We start from the raw sequence: 20,405 nt of genomic DNA, 5'->3' as shown, positions 1-20,405 counted from the left end.
TGCATTGCTTTATACACACGTATACATACAAGATGGCCTTGTTACCAATCACTCTTAACACTTAATTCCTGCTCCGATTATCTTACACAACGCGTATGCGATGTAAGTTTCGCTTATCTATAAAACGAAAACTGATTTTCGTTTTATTCCTAAATTGATAAGGCATTGTTATAATCCCACCTACGTTATACGCTTTTTGATTTTATCCAATGTCGCCACGGAGTGATATCGACTATGGCCGATTGCGGCAGGATGTTTAGTCTTCAGTTTTGATCCACCAAAGTATTTACCGGTTGCAATTCACAGTACATTTAGTCGCCATATTGGTTTGATTACATCGGACCAGCCATTCTCAACTCACTCTCAATTTTCTCTTTGAAGGAGCAACTCGCATTTGTACGTAAGTTCGTCTGATCACTAATATAAAGTTAAAACCAGAAATTCTTAGATCTTGGATTTTAATCCTCTACTAGTCAACGGATCCTAATTATAACAAAGTCAGTGTTCCCTCAAAAGGGGCGCACAACAGCATGGAACGAATGAAATCCAGACCATTCTTCTGATTGAATTTCTCCACGCTTGAAACGGACGACGGTAAAAATTATATCTACGTACAACGATCAATATATCTAAGTGCGTATAGAGGAAAAAATATGTATAGGACAAAAACCTCATGCAAGTACTTGTTCGTTGGTTAAAATTAAGATAGAGTGATGAAATTTGGGGTGGATTTTTTTTTATCCATTGTGAACCATTTGAGTCTCCGGAGGCATGGAAATTCAAAAATACCCCGAACAAGGACCACCGTAAGCAGCACAGGTCTTTGGAAAGTTAAGTCCGGGACTGGTGGTACTGGCGGAGGTTCACGCACGTGAAACATGTATTGGTAAGCGCACGTTAAGTAGCCGCTAGTCAGGCGTCAGAGTAGATGTACGCATAGAGGACATACAATTAATGATAGGAAATTTTTCAGCGTCCTCAAATACAGTTTCACAAAACTTCCTTACGTTTGTACGTATAATCATAAAGTATACCTGTCTAGATGTACATACATTACGCTTCATGGAACCACGTGATTTTTAAACAGGCGTCCGAAAATAAAATTACATAAACCACGAACGAAAATAAGCCCTCTCAAAAATCTCGAGGAAATGCTTATAAATATGCTCATTCAATATTTGAACATAACGTATATACGAACGTATAACATGATCGTTGATTTCTCCTAGACGAACAAGGAAACATTGACTCACTTACAAGTTTACTTGTTAGTAAACTCAAATAGAAAGAAAAAGAATGAAAATGTCGATCTCCATCGGGAAAAATCATCAAAATTCCCACCCCCCCTCGCTTTTTCTTGAACTTTTTCATGAATAAACTGTACTCGCTGTGTAAATTAACTCAGTAGACACATACGTGAGTTTGGCCAGATCTAACGTATTTTAAGCCTAATAATGTGAATCCTGCGGCAGTATACAAATAAGACAAAACAAAAGTTGGTTGACAAAATAGAGAAGCAACATCTTCCTAATCTTTTTGTTCCTGTTCTTGTTCTGCTTGTTCTTCTTCTTCTCGGGCGGCGCTGAGGTGAGCTGTTTGAGAGGTTGAGTGATTTGGAACGCCGACGATAATAGAACAGCTAAGCACTTTGTAGAAAACATTCGACCATCTATTCGATGGTCAATTCTACAAGCTCCGTACTCATTGTTGATCGTACCAGAAACGCTGAATGGGCGTTACAATTGTACATACACCTCTTTGATCGTGATGATGCAGTTTCAAACGTAGTACATAAATTTAATTACGTAATTTAAATTAACTAGCAACAGATTGACTCACACGCGAGATACTCCGGCGGATTCACCTGTACCACCATTCACCAACGTCCGATAAATAAACATTCGCAACGATTCAATCCCGAGGAAAACTAACATATGAATATAAATAAATCGATCGACTCACTCCAACTAATTGCGACTAAGCCACATCTTTCCTCCAATCGTTTTACACGTCGGGAGAAAAAATGAAAAGCAGAAGAATCGGATCGAACGATCGAAAACGTTTGGCGTGCCTGACGAATGAATTTGTGCGTTGATTACATAAAAATTTGAAAACGTGTGTCAATTTGGCAAGGTTAGTATCCGATATATACCTATACGTTGTCTATACGACCGTTAGAAAGAGGTATTCTATAAGTAGGTCTACAAGAGAGATGCCTGTGTGAACGCGATGATTTAATGGGGCGACAAATGAGCGCGTGATCCATGTATGACATATGGTCGAGAAGTATAGAAGATACGGGTATATGTACAATCACGTTTGATCTTGATCTTGCGCAACGAAGAGCTACAAGATCCGCAGCGATTAACCGAAGCGAACGGGTTTTCTAAGACTGGTTTTTCATTTCATTTTCAAATTCTTTTCATTTTCATCATGCCTGGAAAATGAGGCGGCCACGCACCACGGCGATATTTATCTTCGCAATTGACGAGGAGAAAAAGAAAGAAAAACAATCATACAGGATTATATTCGTCTCGCAATTACGATAGTGGAACCGGAGCGCGTTGTTTCGGAGTCACGTGCTCGTATCGCCCCCGCCTAGAATATTACCTATACCTACATATGTAAGCGTAAAAATATTTCAGATAGAGAGAACCTGTGTATATCACGTATGTGAAAAATAATTTTAGATTTTAGTTAACTGTGATAAGATCACTGCGATAATATTCGAGTCAAGAATAACGATAAAACGGAAAGAAATGATTGTGGGTAAGAAAAATAGCTTCGTCAATTATGTTGGTCCCTCTCACGAGTATACCCACTATAGTTATAGCGCGGAGAGATGCCACAGCGCGTTGGCACTCTGCAGAAAATTTAAACGGAGCGAAACGCAGCAAACTAGTATTAGCCGGTAGCCTAGTAGATGTCCTAGGCCTGTTGCCCGTTCGATGTGTAGAACCAGCGAACGAACGTTCGTACGTCTCAAATACGAACCTCCCCAAAGCGCGTGCACCGAACCTCGTGGTCGCGTTCACGTGCTATTTATGAATAACTTTTTAGTCTCACTACCGTGTACACGTACATGCATACAAATACATACGTATACACGACCACCGTCCGCCACACTCACGCACACGATCGTCTCATACAGTAGTTTAGCTAACGAACTTATCTATTTATCTACCTTTTTCCGCGACACACACACGCGCAAAGTTTAGACCGTCAACTCGTGTCGTCAGGTTCTCCTATCTATTCTGCTCCGCGATTATGTGCCGTATGTATTCACGTGTACGTACGTACGTGAGTTCGATCTATGTACCCACGCACATATGTATGTACTCGCATCAGGTATGCGTTTTACACGGTTACGAGGCGTACATCATGTGTAGGTACGTACGTGGATGTACGTATGACAAAAAATATATATAGTTGTACCGGGAGTTATACATACATACATCATACATGCGCCCGTGAGAACACCTTATTATTACCGGGTATATTGTTATGTAACGTAAAACGTGTGAATTTCATCCAGAAATATGCTGCAGCTAAAGTTAGAGTTTTTACTTTTTTATTGCTCGATACATCTGCGTCGTTTTTGCGTTTCGAGGAGCCCGAAGAATCCCGACGTTCGATTCGCGTTTGATGAAAACTCAAAAAACGGTGAGTCCTTACAATGAGGAAAAGTATCAAGTTTTTCATGATTTGGTGGATCTGCAATTTCCGGTTTCTTCTTTTTTTTTTCTATTTTATTACGTTGAGCACGTATGGGTATAGTTGGACCGATGCGAACTACTTGAAATAGAAATTTAGATTTTCGTTCTCTCTTTTCTGGTTCCACGTTGTAGGCGGAGCGGATTTCCTTCTTTCTCGTTTTTCATTCTTCTAGTTTTCTACAGATATATGTACCTACTGTCGCGACACATCACAAGGGCTTTTGAATATTAATAGAACGGCTGTGTCAATCTTCACCTTGCCGATTTTCTCAAAAAATGAGGCCTCTTCTGTAGCCTCTATAAATTATGGGAATTTTTTTTCAGATAATTTTCATCAAATTTTCATTCGATAACAATAGAAATTTCACGTTAATTTCGATCTAGAATACCGCGACGCTCGCAGCGGTGTTAATTTGTCAAAAAATATATATTTTCTTTAAATCAGAACCCGACGTATGTACCGTTATAAATTAAATTTTCGATCAGTATAACGCAACTTCAAGATCACCCGAGGATCCAAACTTTGGTAATACTTTGTCACTTTTTGATAAGGACATCAAGATTAATTTTTTTTTCTTCTTCAGACTTGCGGTGGAGCAGTTTCAACTTATAACCATATGAACGTCGAGTGAGATATGTATGTGTATGAAATCCAACTTATCGTAATAAAGACGTCAAGAGTATTACAGCTCACGAAAGGGTTAATCAAAAATCAACGTACTTATCACACAACTTTGTCCTACTTTTTCTTATCAATTTTTTTTATTAATTCTTCCTCTTTTTCTTTTCTCCTCGGGATTTGAATCAATTTTTCTCTCCAATTTATTCGATAACGTCTACGGTCGCGCCGTTTAATCCAATCGTGTGTGTGCTCTTTCGGAAAACTGGAGGGAAAAATTTCACGGACGACTCGCGCGATTCGATTCATGTAAAAACTTGTTACACTCAAAAATGTTGAATGAAAAAACAATCCCAGATATTACGCTATTCGATCGTTAGTTTAACAAATAAAGTTATTGTTATTCCTTATTTTTCTTCGCTATTGTTATCGCATCACGGTGGGTGGTGTACATCAGAGATCCTGGTTTATACTTTAATATCATTTTGCATATTATTATTATATTCGCGACACGTGAAATAAGACAACTTTTACTCAAGTTCTTCTTACACGCGTATGTCTTAATTTACAAGTGTAAAAGTTATGCGCGTACACGTGTGTATTATCTACTATATTTATCTACATAACTCTGCCGTGTGATGGACAAGGGACAACTGTAGACCTCCCCAATGCTTCGTAGCAAAAAAGGAAACAAATTTAAGAAAAATTACGAAAGCAAAAAATAAAAAAGCATGGAACACACATACCGAAGGTTTTTCATTTATTTCTCCCCACCGTCCTGTCTCTGCGTCTCTCCATTACATGTATACCTTCGTTATCATTATTCCTTCTAACAGAACGTCAAAGAGGACAAACTTATAGCTATATTGTTCGTTTTTTTTTTTTTTTTTTATTTCAATGAAGATGGGAAGAAGAGATAAACAAAAGAAAAGGAAAAAACTCACGAATATGTACGCATACGTACGTACGAGGTAACACGTGACCATGTGGTTTGAAAAATTGTACGGTTCGTTTGTGCAGGTGGAAAAGTGAACAAAAGAGAAAGGAAGGTCTGCTGTTAATTAGAAGATAAAAAATTGCAAGAGGGAATTTTGAATGTTCGAGAAAAAAAAATTAAAATAAATGAAAAAAATAAGTACTCGTCGACGTAGGAAATCACAGACCTTCATATATTACGAAATATGATTATGAAGATCGTTATACGCGTGATTAAAACTGGTTTGAAGTGACCTAAAGCTGCCTACTCCAGGTACACCATTAGATTATTATCTTCACTAAAAAGTGTCTTCCTGTCAGAATTTCGCTCGTAGAATTTGAATTCATTTTTTACTATATTACATAATATCGAGTACCTAATCCTTATCGTCTGTACACCTGGGTATTTTCCGGTAAAATGAAGTTGATTTTTTTTTTTTTTTTGAATGCGTTCGAAGATTGAGATTTTTATGGTATTCAAATTATGACCAGTTTCATCAATTTCGCTTCCGGCAGCACCGGAGATGCTCGAATTTCGAGTCAAAATCGATCGCGGCCCCACCACGAACTTCAACTCCGATACGGAGGGTCATCTCTTTTCTCTCTGGATGATTGTCGCTGTAGGCGCATTCCGCTAGCGACAGATTGAGTGCTCCCGACTTATCATAGATGCAAATACATCACGAGACAATTATATTTATTCAAAAAGACCTCGTGATTCTTATTCAGTTTTTATTTTATTGCATTTTCCGAGTATTATTTGTGCGGAGTTTGTTACAATGAATCGCTAATTCTGACTGTAAGTGGCGTTTGTCACAATTCAGTCGACTCAAATTGAGAAAAGTAACGGATGATCGACCGAGAATAATATCCGTAATGGCAACGGTTACAATAATTCGGTAAATTAGGCAAAGGCCAGCGTGAAAATTATTTGTTTCTTAAAATATGCTCGATCGAAATAGATGATGATACGTCATATATAACGTATACACGGCACATGGTAAATGTAAATTTTTTTCTTGGGCCGAGAACTGAATAATAGTTTATTCTAATTTTTTCCTAGCTACATAGGTAATGAAAAATATTGAGAAAAAATTGTTACGTACGATGAGCAAAAAAAATGATCGAACAGTTACGAGTCAGGATTTAAATCCGACGTATTATTTTCATTACGACAATTTTGGCAAAAGTTCAGACAATTCGTAACGTCTCGCCCACCGGGTAATCGTGCAATGCGATAAACTGCAGAACGAACAACTTGTAATGTCTCGTGGGAAGAATCTACGTGCATTCGAGCGGTGAATATTGAATTTTTGGTTATGAGCACTAGTATTGTGAATCGAACTGTTGTAAGGATTTTATCTAAGGTATATGATACTAGAGATTTGTAGAAAAATAGTAGCTACGCGAGTTGGGTGGAGAAGTGATAATGTGTGATGAGTTGGTCGGTTACCGGTGTTGAAAAGTGTCGCAGGCTAACCCGTTTGCCTATTCTTCCCCTCTAACTTTTCGTTCCTTTTTCTTTTCCTTCCAAGACGGTTATATCACCTCATCGTAAATTTGATAAAATTATTGTTGGTTCAGAAAACCAACGCTGCACCTTTGCGTCGTGTGAATTATTTCTACCTAAACATTGATAATGCAGATAAAATATTCACCTATTTATGTCGATCAAATTAAATTTATAACTACAAACTAATATTCTAAATTTATAAAGACATTTTATGACAGCCGATAGAGTCATCGGGAATTGCGAGTTGATCCGCGAACGCGTCATCGATTGCGCAATTGTTTGCGATTCGTAAATCATTTTTGCGTTTTAATCAATGAGAATCCTGACTGCATCCCAAGATCACTGATGGGAAGTTTGTCAAGATCACTCAAGAGTTACTGCAAAAATAAATTTTTCATTTTCATATGAATAAACACAAATTAACGATAAAATAACAAGCCACTTTCCCTAAATTGCAAAAATACGACATACCTACCGGAAGTTGACCATCTCAACGTGTTGTAAAACGTTGATATTTTGATAATTATTCTTTTATTTTATTATCATCATTATTTTTACTCCCACTCATCGTATCACATGTAGTGAGACAAACAATCATAATCTTAATTTATCCGAATAGTATATATTTATATATCATCGCACAGATTTCGATCGGTTCAACGTACGGCTGTGTAATCATTGCAACAATTACATTATATAAAAAAAAGAGATGAAAAAAAATAAAATTAGGAAAATAAAATAATGACACGAATGCTGAGATAAGAAAATGGAAAAAAAACAATAATGGTATCAAAGAATTTACATTTTGTTACTGCACTAAAAAGGACGTTATTATTATGGATTATGTAACGAGGTTGTTAAACAACAAAATATGTATACGTAATTTTCCTCTTTCCTTGGGGAATGTTTTTTTCTTTTTTTCTCTCTTAAATTTCCGTTCTCCGAGTTTCGTTTTTTATCGTAATTATAATTAACATTGGCTCGATCGTTGCTATCGTCATCATCATGATCATCAAGATTCAGGTATCTTTCCTTTGATTTCTATCTTATAATAATAATGTAATACCCATCATCATCGTCATCATGATCATCATAATTATCATCATCATAATCGTCATCACCATTATCGTTATTGTTACACTACATATTACGTTTTACTTATACATACATGTGTGACGAAACACGGTGCAGCAAGAAGCACATATGTATAATATTGCTACGACACTTCCATTTTCCTCGCGCGACACTGACATGCTCTTCCCACTTTTTCGCCTCATTAATGTAATCAGCTATTTAAAAAAAGGAAAAATCTCTCGTTCCAGGAGAAACTCTACCGTACTGCCGGCCTAAGATCTGCTCTCGCTGCCTTTGCCCTGTGTTAATTTGATAAAAAAATAAGGGAATAAAAAAAAAGTGAATTTTCAATAACGTAATATACACGGGCATACCTACGTATATTTTCAATTTAAAATTAGATAACATTATGTATACACATATAATAAATGAACACATCCATCACATAATTTATTTTTCGAAGCCCTGTTTATAAAGTTCCTCGTCACGTTTCTTAATAAAATAATTGGATTGACTAACGGCTGTTATTAATATATTTTTAGTAAATATTCGATTCGAACCACCTATAATTGACTATCCATAGCTATTAGTACGTGTCTTATATGGTGGGTATAGCGCATTTTCAGATAATAATGTAACGCGAATGACAATGCAAGTACAATGCACGGATGAAATCCGATGAAATCAAAACTGAAAGATTAACTTCCTATAAATTCAATTCTATTAATCGCGAATAATACGACAACGGGCATCATTTTATTGTTAGTGTCAACAATAATCTACGCGTACAATTTTATTTGAGTGAAACGAATAGAAGCGTGGATAGTTTCGTCGCGATGGCAAGGAAAAATGAACGATACAGAAAAGAAAAGTTAAAAAATAGAACAAAAAGTAAGATATTAGAAAGAAAAGAACAGAAGAAAAGGAATCACGATCACCATGCGATGAGTGTTAAGAAAGGAGGGACGATCGATGTTTGCCGGCGTTAGAAGACTTGGAACGAAAGTCCGCTAGGTAATTTACTCTGAAAGTGAAGCTCCAAAGTACAGAAGACGTACATACATTAGGTGTATTTATAATACATGGATGGACAAATATAGGTATATTCTCTTTCGAAGTATTTCTTCGTTCAAGTAAAAAACCTAAATAAATAAATAAAAAGCCCAGTCGGAATAATTACAATGATTTTTCAATGTTACGTACCTTGTTATATTCTTTTTCAAATTATCAATTATAACTGCTAAAAAAAGTATCAAGTCTCATGATATCAAGTAGCAGAAATATATCCAATGAATAGTTTTCTTCAAATTTAAATACCGTGAGGTTGAATTATTTTACCTTGCTTAATTTATTTTATTAGTCTTCATCAACTGTACTGTACTTAGAGGAATGTTTTTACAGTCCATAAAATTATGAAAAAAAAAAAAAAAATTAAAGGTGAATCGTTTTCACAAAAAAAAAAAAAAAAAAATGACAAAAAAAAGCCAAAGAAAAAAACGTCCCACATTTATGTGTATTCCGTGAATAAGAAGAGTAGAAAATGAATAAAGGATACAAACAAATAAAAACAGAGGAATAAATATCATTATTGATGGTATTTGTGAAGGAAGTTGAAACTCGCAGGGCTGAAACTTGGGTTTCACATGCGATCGATCCGCGCGTCGGTATCAGCTGGAAATTCTGTTTCATTTCATTTTTCCTTTCCCCTCCGAAAAAAAAAACCGGAAGGTTATGTGCGATTATAATTCAGTGGAATATGTATAGGTTGAATTATGTCAATACCGGCATAGTTGCCGATATTCATTGAAGGTACAATAAATGATGATGGCAGAATAAGAAGCAGCATGACGTTATATGGAATTAAAATAATAACCGATTGTTGCTCCTTCTATAATATTCTATGGATACATAATTATTGATTATTGTCAGGGATTCAATATACGTAACGTACTGCAGAGTCGTATTACATTCCGTAGGGAGATAATCTCGGTCTACCTTGATTTCCTGAAGGAATTCTCTCTTTAGGGGCGAAAAGGGGTCGGTGTCGAGAAAGTGGACGTATTAAATGGAGACGATAAACGTTGACCGGATCGTATGAAAAAGAATAGGAGGAAAAATAGAAATTTATCCGAGACGAATAATTACGAAGACATTGTGAGCAGGGAATTTTCCATGCTTGCAGAATTTACGCAGTTTTATTAATTAACGATGTCCACGCACGAAATGAATAGAGCGAAGAGCAGTTGGGGAGTTTTTAGAAGACATGATTATCGTGAAAATTCTATTTGAAAATTATCAAATGATCGTGTTGAATCAATGACCGTACTAATGCCGTTAGAGGTTACAAAGGTTACGGAGAGCGAACCTATTGGCAAAATAATAGAGATCTCTATTATTATTGTGTAATGTGTGAAACATGAAAAATGAATGAAACAAAAAAAGTAATAAATGATAGAACTTTTGTTGAGTAAAAGTTTTTTTTTCTTTAAACTTACCACCTATGCTAAGGCTCCTCCATCTAGTTTTCCTCTTAGCACCCTTTTTCCCCATTTTACAGAGAGCTGGGAAATCTCTTCTTGGGCAATATTTATTCGACCCTTCCTCTTGTTAACGGAATATTACGTATCGACAGTCAGTGTTTAGGGTAATTCCCCATCGCAGCAAACCACTTGAACTATCATTATATCGACGAGTTCGTCTAACCTTCGATACTTTTTTCTATTAGAAATTTTTTCGGTAACAGAGAGCGACAAACGACAAACTAGGACATAACCACGTTCTTCGAACCGCGGTTCAACACTGCGGGTCTCCCCTCTTAGTCTACTTCCCGTATCTTTCCCCCTCAAACGAATCCACATCCCCACCCGACATTTCCCCCACCAGAAACAAGAAAAACGGAAGACGCTATAGAACCATCCCTTATTTTGCCAGGAGCGTAACGGGTGGTAACGGCGAAACCGCAAAAGGGCGCAAACTGCGTACGGCGTGAATCTTCAAATTCAACTTTTCCGTCTTTCGACAATGAGAAGGCGAAGATGAAAAACAACGATCTGTCCACTACCGACGACCATATCCCTAATTTTTTATTTGAAATAAATGATATCAGAGCTGACCTATTGAACCGCTGACTGAAGATTATCACCATTCTTCAGTCAACGATTCAACCAATCAAAAGTCTCTCATTTGAATTCCCGCGTGGTATATTTCCTCTACCTCAGTACGATGTAGCAATGGACTACAGGTTAGCAGCGGTTTTACCATAGTCCACTTTCAATTAGACGACTAGTAGCCTCTAACGGAAAACTAGAAGATTAGAAATCATGTCTTATGCCATGCTCTTTCAATCATGTCTTCTTTTAATTAACAATTTTTGGCGCGAATATTAATTTCAGAGTAGACATTTGACAAGCTTTTTTCATCGATATCATTCTGATATTTAATCCTATATTCAGGTAAACATTTGTACTTAAAAAAGATTATTACCTAAACAAAATATCTTAGGATACAAAATTTTAGAACGAAGTTTGGAACTGTACTTGAAAATTGCTAGTTTGGTAGAATCTTAAATCTTCCAGCACTTTAACCTTTGCTTAACCTAGATTCTTAGTAAGATACTCATTATTTTATCATTTCAGGCATAAAAAATTAACAGAGCAATGAAGTTCTTCCGAATAGCTTCTCTGAGTGAATTCACTCCTCCGCTCTGTAATGATGAGGCAACAGTTGGTTTGGTGGGTGGTAATTTGAAGTATGCGGATCGTGAGCATTTGAGCGTGTGTATGCAATTGTACGCTGCATATTTGCTGGATCATCCAGATGCAAATGTGAGCTTCGATATGCTGGCAACTCGAGAAGCTGGCAATGGAATTGGTGCAAAAGATATGTTCCTTCCGGTACAGGAAAAAGTGTTAAAAAAGATTGCAAGCGTATGGCGTGACAAGGGTTTTATCGAAGCTGTTCATGTTACTGCTGAGGAAGATCCCGCTCAAGTCACAAGGACCTTACATTGGCTTGCAACTAGGTATCATATCTCTCCTGTTCGCGATTCTATTTAATTACAATCCAGGCTAAGGTGTATCGTTCTCTTTTTAGACTGGCCCAGTTTTTTGATTTGGTAGATAAATTAGCATTCTGGAATGAAGGATTACCTACTTTGGCTTCTGGTTCTGTAGCAGAGATCACCATCACACGTGATTGGGCCACTGCCATTGTAATTTGAATTTCCCCGAGTCATTTAGAAACATGAAAAAATATTCTACAAACGATGAAAAATCTTTTCTTAATGCTCTTCACTGATTACGCAGGTTCGTTGTTTAGCTTGGCATCCGCACTGTACTCGTCTAGCTTTAGCAACGCGTGACGATAGAATTCGTGTTTTCTGCAAAGACGTACAAGGCGCTGCCGTCCTGAGACATAGCTTCCAAAAATCTGTTTCTTGTTTGAGTTGGAGACCAAACTCAGGTAGAGAATTAGCAGCTGCTTGTCAGGCTGGAATTCTAATTTGGACCGTAGAATTAGGGGCAGCTAGTAGTTCCCTTAGCCAAGCAGTCACTCTGCGGCAAAGAGGACATGCACCCGTTACCAGTATTGCTTGGAGTCCACAGGTGAATTTTCAAAAATGTTAGATACCCTTTGCCAATTACTTCTGCAACATGGATTTTTTAAAGGGGGACTTGCTCGTTTCATGCTCTCCGGCAGACAACAGTATGTATATCTGGGATACCGCAAAAGAATCGGCAGTTCCACTAAAACATGTTGGAGGTGGTGGTCTCTGTTTTGCTCGATGGTCTCTGTGTGGTTCTAGACTACTAACGGCCTCAACTTCATCGGTGTTTAGGTAAATATTTTCACATTTAGATCAAAATATCAATTGGCAGTTTGTACAGGAATGAAATGATCTTGTAATTAATGATCTTATGCACCAGGATATGGAATACGAGCGAAGGTTCTCAATGGAGATCTGAAAAATGGACAGTTCCGAACGGCCGAGTAGCTGCGGCTTGTTTTGCGCCAGATCTCAAGCTCTTATTCGTTTCCACCGAAGTTCCTGAGACGGTATTTTCCCTGCCATTGCAGGAAAATATTTTCGACTTAAAGAACAGTGGCATCAGCAATGACGACAAAGTTGCAGTGGCTGTGATTGATTTGAAGAAAACAGTCCTCCACGACGATCACTATGGCCGACAATCAATCATCGGTGGAAGAGTCGTAGCGATGGAATGGGACCCTACAGGAACATATCTGGCCATTATATTCCAGGTTCGTGAATTTTTCTATTTGGAACCAATCACGATTCAATCGACATCCTTTCTTAATCATATTTCCTGTGTTCACAGGACAGTCCAATTGTTGTGGTATTTGCAACGGATTTGAGGCCAGCGTTAATTCTAGCTACCGCATCGCAAGGTTGTTTAATAAAAGGATTTCCTGGTGAAGTACCGAACTGCATGAATTTTCAGCAGAACTTCAGCCTTCATTCAGATTCTAAAAGAGCTTGTCTAACAATTGCATGGTCAAGTGGAAGAATTCAACACTTTCCACTAATCGGTACTGAAGTTCAAGAACAGTTTTTCTAGTCATCATTCATACAGATGGTACCATGTAATTTAGATCAAAGTCATTAATAAAATTTTGTAATTAAGAAAATCATTGTTAGTACTTTGAATCCGATGCATGTACGGTTAAATTTTTAAACAATTCAACGTTGACGTGTAATCATAAATTAAGAATGTTTTTTTTTACGTGGTTTAAATAAAAGTGAGAAATTTTGTTTATATCCTTTTTCGTTTTATGTACAATTAAATTGTACGGTCTTTCGTTGACCATTTGATATGAAATTGTTATTGTTATCTGGGTATACCACAAGTATGAAATTCAAATCAGCAACATCGACACAAGCACGGATTTTTTTGAAGGACCTTTTTTCCATTTGTTGGAATTGGGGTGGATCGTAATTAATATAGTGAAAGAAATTCCATTTAATGAGTAGGCTAATAAATTCTTAATGGGATTCATTATCAGTCTGCATTAGAAATTGATCACATAACTAATCAAAGCAAAGGTCATATGAGAAAAAACTCTATACTTAGTATAAAATTTTTATTATACTATTGAATGAAAATACAATAATATATTATATTAGCATTTTTCATTTGCATATATTGACCGTCAAATATACAATTGCGCTGGATAACAAATTTGATATTCAATAGTCACATATATTTTTTGTATCCATACTAATTCTTTTTATTTTCGGTTAATTTATCATTTTTAGTGGTGAATATATGCAATATATTTTTTTTATATTCATTTACATTCATTACAGAACATAACACGATAAACATGATTTTACACTAGACGGATGCTTCGGAGCACCCATCATCCCAGTGCACCTTTGTTCTTACAGAGAGACCCACCCATCTAGGGTTAACAATTATTATTCTGCGTGAATTACTTTTTTTCTGTCCTTTTTTTCTTGCAAAAAATACATCATGTTCTTGTCTCCTTCCAATTACTATATACGACTATAAGATTACCAATTAATAATTACAATGATTGCATTCATAATAATCAAAATGATATTTTACAATGATGAAAGAATAAGAATTATAAAGAATTAACAATAGTGATACAAATTCCCGTTCTCCTCTGTATCTCATATATTTGCTACTACGGAGGAAAATATTAAAAATTCAAATACCCACGCCATAATGAACTAATCCGGTAACTTATAAACACAGCAATAGAAACAATTTCAAGATAAACGATTGTGTTATTATTTATGTTATTTCCTCAATTCATTCTCAGTTAATATTATTATTATCCAGTTATAGTTCATCTCATTCGTGTAGAAAATTTTCAACAGTAATTTTTTTTTTATTACCTAAACAGCTAAAGACTCTATACAGGAAAATAATGCTCGGCATATATTGGCAGAGCTGTATACGTGTATGCTATAAGAAATACTTTAAATGGAAGATATAAATGTTCTGGAAAACATACAAAAATTTATCTGTTATTTTATAGTCAGTATTTCAAATTGGAGTGTTGCTTTACAGGTATTCGTAGTGCATCGTTGACGCTCATATCGTAGAGTGAAGACATTGTTAAAATATGTGATTGGAAAAATAAACACAATTTTTAAATTTGAACAATATTACCATGTTACAATCATTTGGGAGGTGCAATTTTAGTTCCGAAGATTGGTGAATTATGTTTGTGACACTATTAAAGTGATGAAAGAATATACATCAAGTCATATTCTTGATTTTTATTTCTTTCACTAAATTTTTGAATATATAGAAGATGCAACGAGAAATTTATCTACCACACTCTTTTCAATCAATAGAAATTATTATATTGGTCGTATTTATTTAGAAAATCAACCGGGATTTTTCAGCTCTAATAATTTGAGAATGAATTCTTTGAATATTTTCTACTCGCTTTCAGCAATAATAATTTAATAACTCAGTTTTATTTCACCTATCGAGATAAATAAAGGTATACCTAGGTAAAATTCATTAATGGTGAACAATTCAATTTAAGCATCGTCTACTTAATAATAATAATCTTCTTCATGTTTACAAGGTAATATAACATTGGTAATAACATTGATGGGATAAACAAAAAAGCAAACAACAAAAATTACGCTACTATTATCTAAATTATTGGTTGACCAAAGGCACAACATAGAACAATTTGTAGAATATTGATAGTGCAAATTTATCTTCATACCTGATCATTCATAGATTTCGATAAATTAAGTAACTAATGGCTTTATTCCCGTGCTCCAGTATTTAAAATTAACCTTTGGAATCCAGATCATAATATAGATTATAATAACATAGATTCAAGGCATGTGGGATACAAGGGCAAACAACGAAATGATCAAAAAAATTACAAGTCCATAACTACCAAAGAAAAATTTGGAACTTTTCTTTATCTGTGAAAAGCTAATGACGTGAACGAACCGTAAAAATTGAATTCCGTTTGATAACGTAATTCATGTATGATGTATATGTATACAATATAATCGAGTCTAAAATTAATAAATATAAGTTGGACCGAATCGCTGCTGTAATATAATCTTGTGTTTGCATATTGAGGTGTTGATGGCCCTTGTCACACGCCTGAGATACTAGATCTGATACTGAACCTAACTGACTTGGTCAATTCAAATCGTTTGCACCGCGCACAGGTTGAAAAAAGTTTGTGAGAGTTTCAAATTATGAAAAAAAAAACCCAATTTTGGTTAGAATTTTTTTCCTTTCGAAACACTACACATCGACACGAGCGTAGATTGAAATGAACCCCTATTTATTTCTCAAAAAGATTTAATTAAAAGACTATTGCTTGAGATGGGTCAGCGCATTCGCCGACTGTCATTCGATACATTGCCATTTCTGTTATGCCATGGTAATGTACAAATGCTGCGGCTATAACAAGAACGTGGAAGATTTGGTGGCTCTGAAACTGGATGAAGATTTTTTTTTTGATTCAAGTTTTAATGACTCACCTAAATATATTGCGTGTCCTCTGGCCGGCTATGATTTTTGTCAATAATTTAACGTCAAGACTTACCCAAATGTCAAATTTTCCCGGGAAAAATCGTTCCGGGACTCGCCATGCATAGAACATCGCTCCCAGAATATAAAGGCACCCCATTAGAATTAGCCATCCGAGTGACGCTTGGCTTATTGCTTTGAACCAGCCCTCAGCAATGGCATAGTGAACAGCCGGTATCACCTATTTGCAGATATTGTTCACCAAATAAATTTTAATAGAAGTTTCGAAAATTCATAAATCATGCGACAGTTTTTTTTTTCTCATAATCTAAATCTTGATGAATCGGACTCGCACAAAGTACCATCTTGATGTTAACAAATACAATGCAATTACATTTAATGAAGAAATAACTCAAAATAAGGATCTTTGAGTACTTGATATTTGATAATTTGATACTTGTTACTCACCCCGCTGAGACCAAAGCCCATAAATACACCAGCTCGTAGAGGCCTATAACTTGGTTCGCTGAATTTTTCCCACAGAGAAACAACAATGCTAGTGATACCCAAAATGACGACGACGGACAGATATATTACTTTTGGTTGATAGTGGCAGTAGAATCCATAATACAACCAAGGAACAAAACTGCCCATAATGAGCATTGCAATTCCGCAGTAATCCAGCTTGGAAAATAGTCTCCCTACACATTCACTGTGACAATGGACAGTGTGAAATGCAAATGACATTCCCAAACATACTATAGCACCCGCAAAGAATGCAGCAAAAACCAATTTCTCCTCTAGTTGTATCGCAACAGGCGGTTGAGTTAGAAAGAAAATAGCTATTCCTATGAACGCTACACATCCTGTAAGATAACAAAGTAATTGGTCAAAATTATCAGCATAATTTACAGTATAATTTTCTCTACGAGAGCTGGATGTTTAAATGAGAAAGAAATCACTCTTCAAAGGCTTCAGAATTTTCCAATACAGCACTTCCGATTTTATCAAGTGATTACGCCCTTGGCATCAGGTTTGATCCATCAATACGATAAGAAGAAACTTATACCTAGCAAGTGGGTCCATATATTTCCAGTTTCGGTGTGAATACGGAAGATACTTTTGAAACAGGCATAGAATGATGGTAAAGGTGGTCTGTGTCCTGCATGTAAGAAATCATTGTCTTGCAGCCATCTAGGTAAATTTCGAAAATGACATTGTTTCCATGATGCCTCCCATACCTGATGAAAACATTATTTCTTGAATACAACATTCGCCGACTTATACTCTATTAGCATTAATAAAATTCTAGACTATAAGCAGCAGATTTGGAGACTAATCAATAATCATGAATACTTACTTTACGAACGAATTCTTCAGCTTGTTCAGCTGCATTGTGAGCCAAAGCTCCCAAATCTATTTCATCGCTAAGCACCCCTGCTTTCAGCACTTCGGTCATCTAGAACCAAAACTTTTATAAACACGGATTTCTTGATGATTTATTGTACCAAATCCAATAGGATTGGGAAACAAAGAAAGGAGTGAAATTAGTCCCAGCTCACCAATCTTATACGAATTTTGATCAAGTAATACCTCACAGTCCAGTAGATGATCATCTTCGGGTGTAGATGGTAAAGGACAACCGACACCATCTTCTTCCTCGGCAAGACAACTAGCGTCGTCATCATCGAGAAGATCTTTTACTTCGTGAAGACCTGGGATATCGCTGTTCAATGAGACGCGATCACTCCATGGAATACGATGACGGATTCCTGCTTCTCCACTTAAAGCCAGGTCACCTCTATCTTCAATAATTATATCTTCGTAACGTGACATTTTTTATTTCACTTATAAATTTTTTCTTGCACAATACCCGGTAGTTGTGCTATAAAATTTTGGTCATTCTGAAACAGAATGAGTTTCTGTATTTATCATTGACTCATTCAAGGTCTTGTTAGTAAAAAAGCAAGGGTTATTATTGCGATAACATTTCTGTAATAATGAATGTGTAATTCTAGGTAACAAACTCTAAATAACCATGATAAAAAACGTGATGGCAATTATGTATTAACAGACTGATAATGGTTCCAAGTAGTACAAAATTAAGTTGCAGGCGCAGGACTGCTAAAGAAAGCATGGCACATCAGTTTTTCAATTAATAAATAAACATTTAACTACAATCAGATTAATTTATATATCTATGCTATCAGAAATAATTTTGAGATACTTGATATTGTTTAATCAAGAATTATTCATTAATCAAGAAATTCATTTTACCACACGGAAATTTACGAAAATTTCCTGCTGAGCGTCTTTTAATGTACACATATAGCTTGGTGAACCATGTCAACCCAATAAGTTGAAATTGAAGCATCGATCAAAAATAAGTAAGATAAGATTAGAAGAGGACCCAGAGAAGATTTATCAGCTAAAAAATAGCTGTTTACAACTCCTGATAGACTTACAATTAGTCGGATTAGGAAAAAGTTTTGTCATCTAGCTGACTTGTGAATCCCAAATATTTAGGTTGTTCAGTGGTGCGATATATCGGTAATCTTTTGGAGATCTAATAGATTCCACACAATACCAAAGAAAACATGGTTCACAATAAAATGACTAGATCCTCAAGCATTGGGAAAGGTTGTCAATAATTTACCTGACTTTGAATATATCTCTTGTTTTTGCTCCATTAAGACAAACATAAACAAATTGAGCCCGATATTATCATAAACATATGTTGCATCAAGTGGATAAAAATGATCATAATCACAGATTACGATTGTCTAGTAATACGAACTATATCACATAGCTCAACTTGGTTGGTGGAAAATAGCAATATAAGCACAACATGAATGAACACTCACAATAATGTGAGGTAGTCGGACAAATTTCAGAAAAAAAACCAGGTGGATGAGGTTACTAATTTATTCGTTGATACCGCATATGTAATAAGCATTAGCATAATTATTGGAGAAAGAGCAGCTGAAAGACTTGGTGTTATACTTTACAATATCAAATGGACCTGTTCATGTTATTTGAACTTTGAAATGTGATGATCGAGAAGACAAAAAAGACTAAAGCTCAGCTGGTAAGTTTGACCAAAGGTCATATGCTTATGTAATAAAGCACATACGTATATGTCAACAAACATAGTTACACATACATAGTTATAGATACAAAATAGGGTTTCAGTAAGTATGCAAAAATCTAACATAAATTTCAATTCTAAGGTTATATGGCTATTGTATAGTAAAAAAAACCCGGTGATGAAGAAAAAAGAATAACGAAACCTCGATAATATCGTCCGAAAATAGATAAATGTCGCGCAAAAAATTATAATTGACTTATTGTTAGATAGAAAAATAATACAGATGGGAGAGTGAAAAGCAGCTAGATGATCCGTAAGATGACGACGTTCCATAACCGCGTTTATTACAAATAATTGTTAGAAGTCGTGATTCTCTTACCTAGTAATTTATCAATATAAGAAGTCTTCTCATCTGTCTAAAGGTACTTACTATAAATCACTCCGTTATTCGCAATCAGTACGTGAAAGTAATAACAAATTGAACGGGACACGACGACAAGTGACAACGAAACTATAACAACTGTACGGACTGCTGATTGTCGCTCGGTTGACGTCGACTTTTGATACTAACTCCATGAGAACATGCGAATTATTACGAACTTGAATCCAAAGAACGATTTTAGCCGAATGGCGGCACGTGGCAACTCGTTGCAACTCTAGTTGCAACGGTTGCAGACGATAGTTCTTTAAATGAAGAACGAAATTGCAATAAAACTTGAAACAGTGCAAAACAACTTTTAACCGGAAAAGATAAACTGCTGCTGTCTATGCAGTTTTGAAACATGTGATTAGGAAATGATAACAACTAGAAGTAGGGGAGTCGAAAGTGGGCTTCCGTATCTACCGGAAAATGAAACAAAATGTAGTAAACCACGGAATTTGCTTCCCCTACCACCCCTGCGCTGATGATGGATAG

The 20,405-nt window shown here is 35.9% G+C and overlaps 3 protein-coding genes across 4 annotated transcripts in view; 1 reads left to right on the top strand and 2 right to left on the bottom strand.

Annotated features, from left to right (window-relative positions):
• The window catches only part of LOC105683061, a 28,442-nt gene extending 17,735 nt beyond the window's left edge, over positions 1 to 10,707 (bottom strand). The window contains exon 1 of the mRNA XM_012395364.3: positions 10,393 to 10,707. Within this exon, the coding sequence (XP_012250787.2) occupies positions 10,393 to 10,447 (55 nt within the window). The 5' untranslated portion in view covers positions 10,448 to 10,707. The remainder of the gene's footprint in view (positions 1 to 10,392) is intronic.
• Positions 10,708 to 11,111: 404 nt separating this feature from the next.
• LOC105683054 (aladin-like) lies at positions 11,112 to 13,543 on the top strand. Its single transcript, XM_012395350.3, has 7 exons — positions 11,112 to 11,349; positions 11,533 to 11,918; positions 11,990 to 12,107; positions 12,202 to 12,501; positions 12,565 to 12,734; positions 12,823 to 13,156; positions 13,234 to 13,543. Exons 2-7 carry the CDS (start codon positions 11,554 to 11,556, stop codon positions 13,471 to 13,473), a joined length of 1,527 nt encoding a protein of 508 aa, XP_012250773.2. The 5' UTR covers positions 11,112 to 11,349; positions 11,533 to 11,553; the 3' UTR covers positions 13,474 to 13,543.
• A 438-nt stretch (positions 13,544 to 13,981) lies between these two features.
• LOC105683057 (adiponectin receptor protein) lies at positions 13,982 to 20,051 on the bottom strand. 2 transcript variants are annotated; one of them, XM_012395356.3, is made up of 7 exons: positions 19,920 to 20,051; positions 17,995 to 18,305; positions 17,762 to 17,860; positions 17,471 to 17,642; positions 16,870 to 17,267; positions 16,478 to 16,642; positions 13,982 to 16,369 (listed from the first exon to the last, which is right to left on the bottom strand). In XM_012395356.3, exons 2-7 carry the CDS (start codon positions 18,235 to 18,237, stop codon positions 16,235 to 16,237), a joined length of 1,212 nt encoding a protein of 403 aa, XP_012250779.1. In that variant the 5' UTR covers positions 18,238 to 18,305; positions 19,920 to 20,051; the 3' UTR covers positions 13,982 to 16,234. The 2 variants fall into 2 exon arrangements, with proteins under 2 accessions (XP_012250779.1, XP_012250778.1); XM_012395355.3 differs by having other exon boundaries at positions 19,869 to 20,023.
• Positions 20,052 to 20,405: the final 354 nt, after the last annotated feature.

The sequence above is a fragment of the Athalia rosae genome, chromosome 2 (assembly GCF_917208135.1).
Source record: "Athalia rosae chromosome 2, iyAthRosa1.1, whole genome shotgun sequence".
Lineage (NCBI taxonomy): Eukaryota > Metazoa > Arthropoda > Insecta > Hymenoptera > Athaliidae > Athalia > Athalia rosae.
Note: the sequence above shows the minus strand (reverse complement) of the source record. Positions and strands in the feature narration are given on the sequence as shown.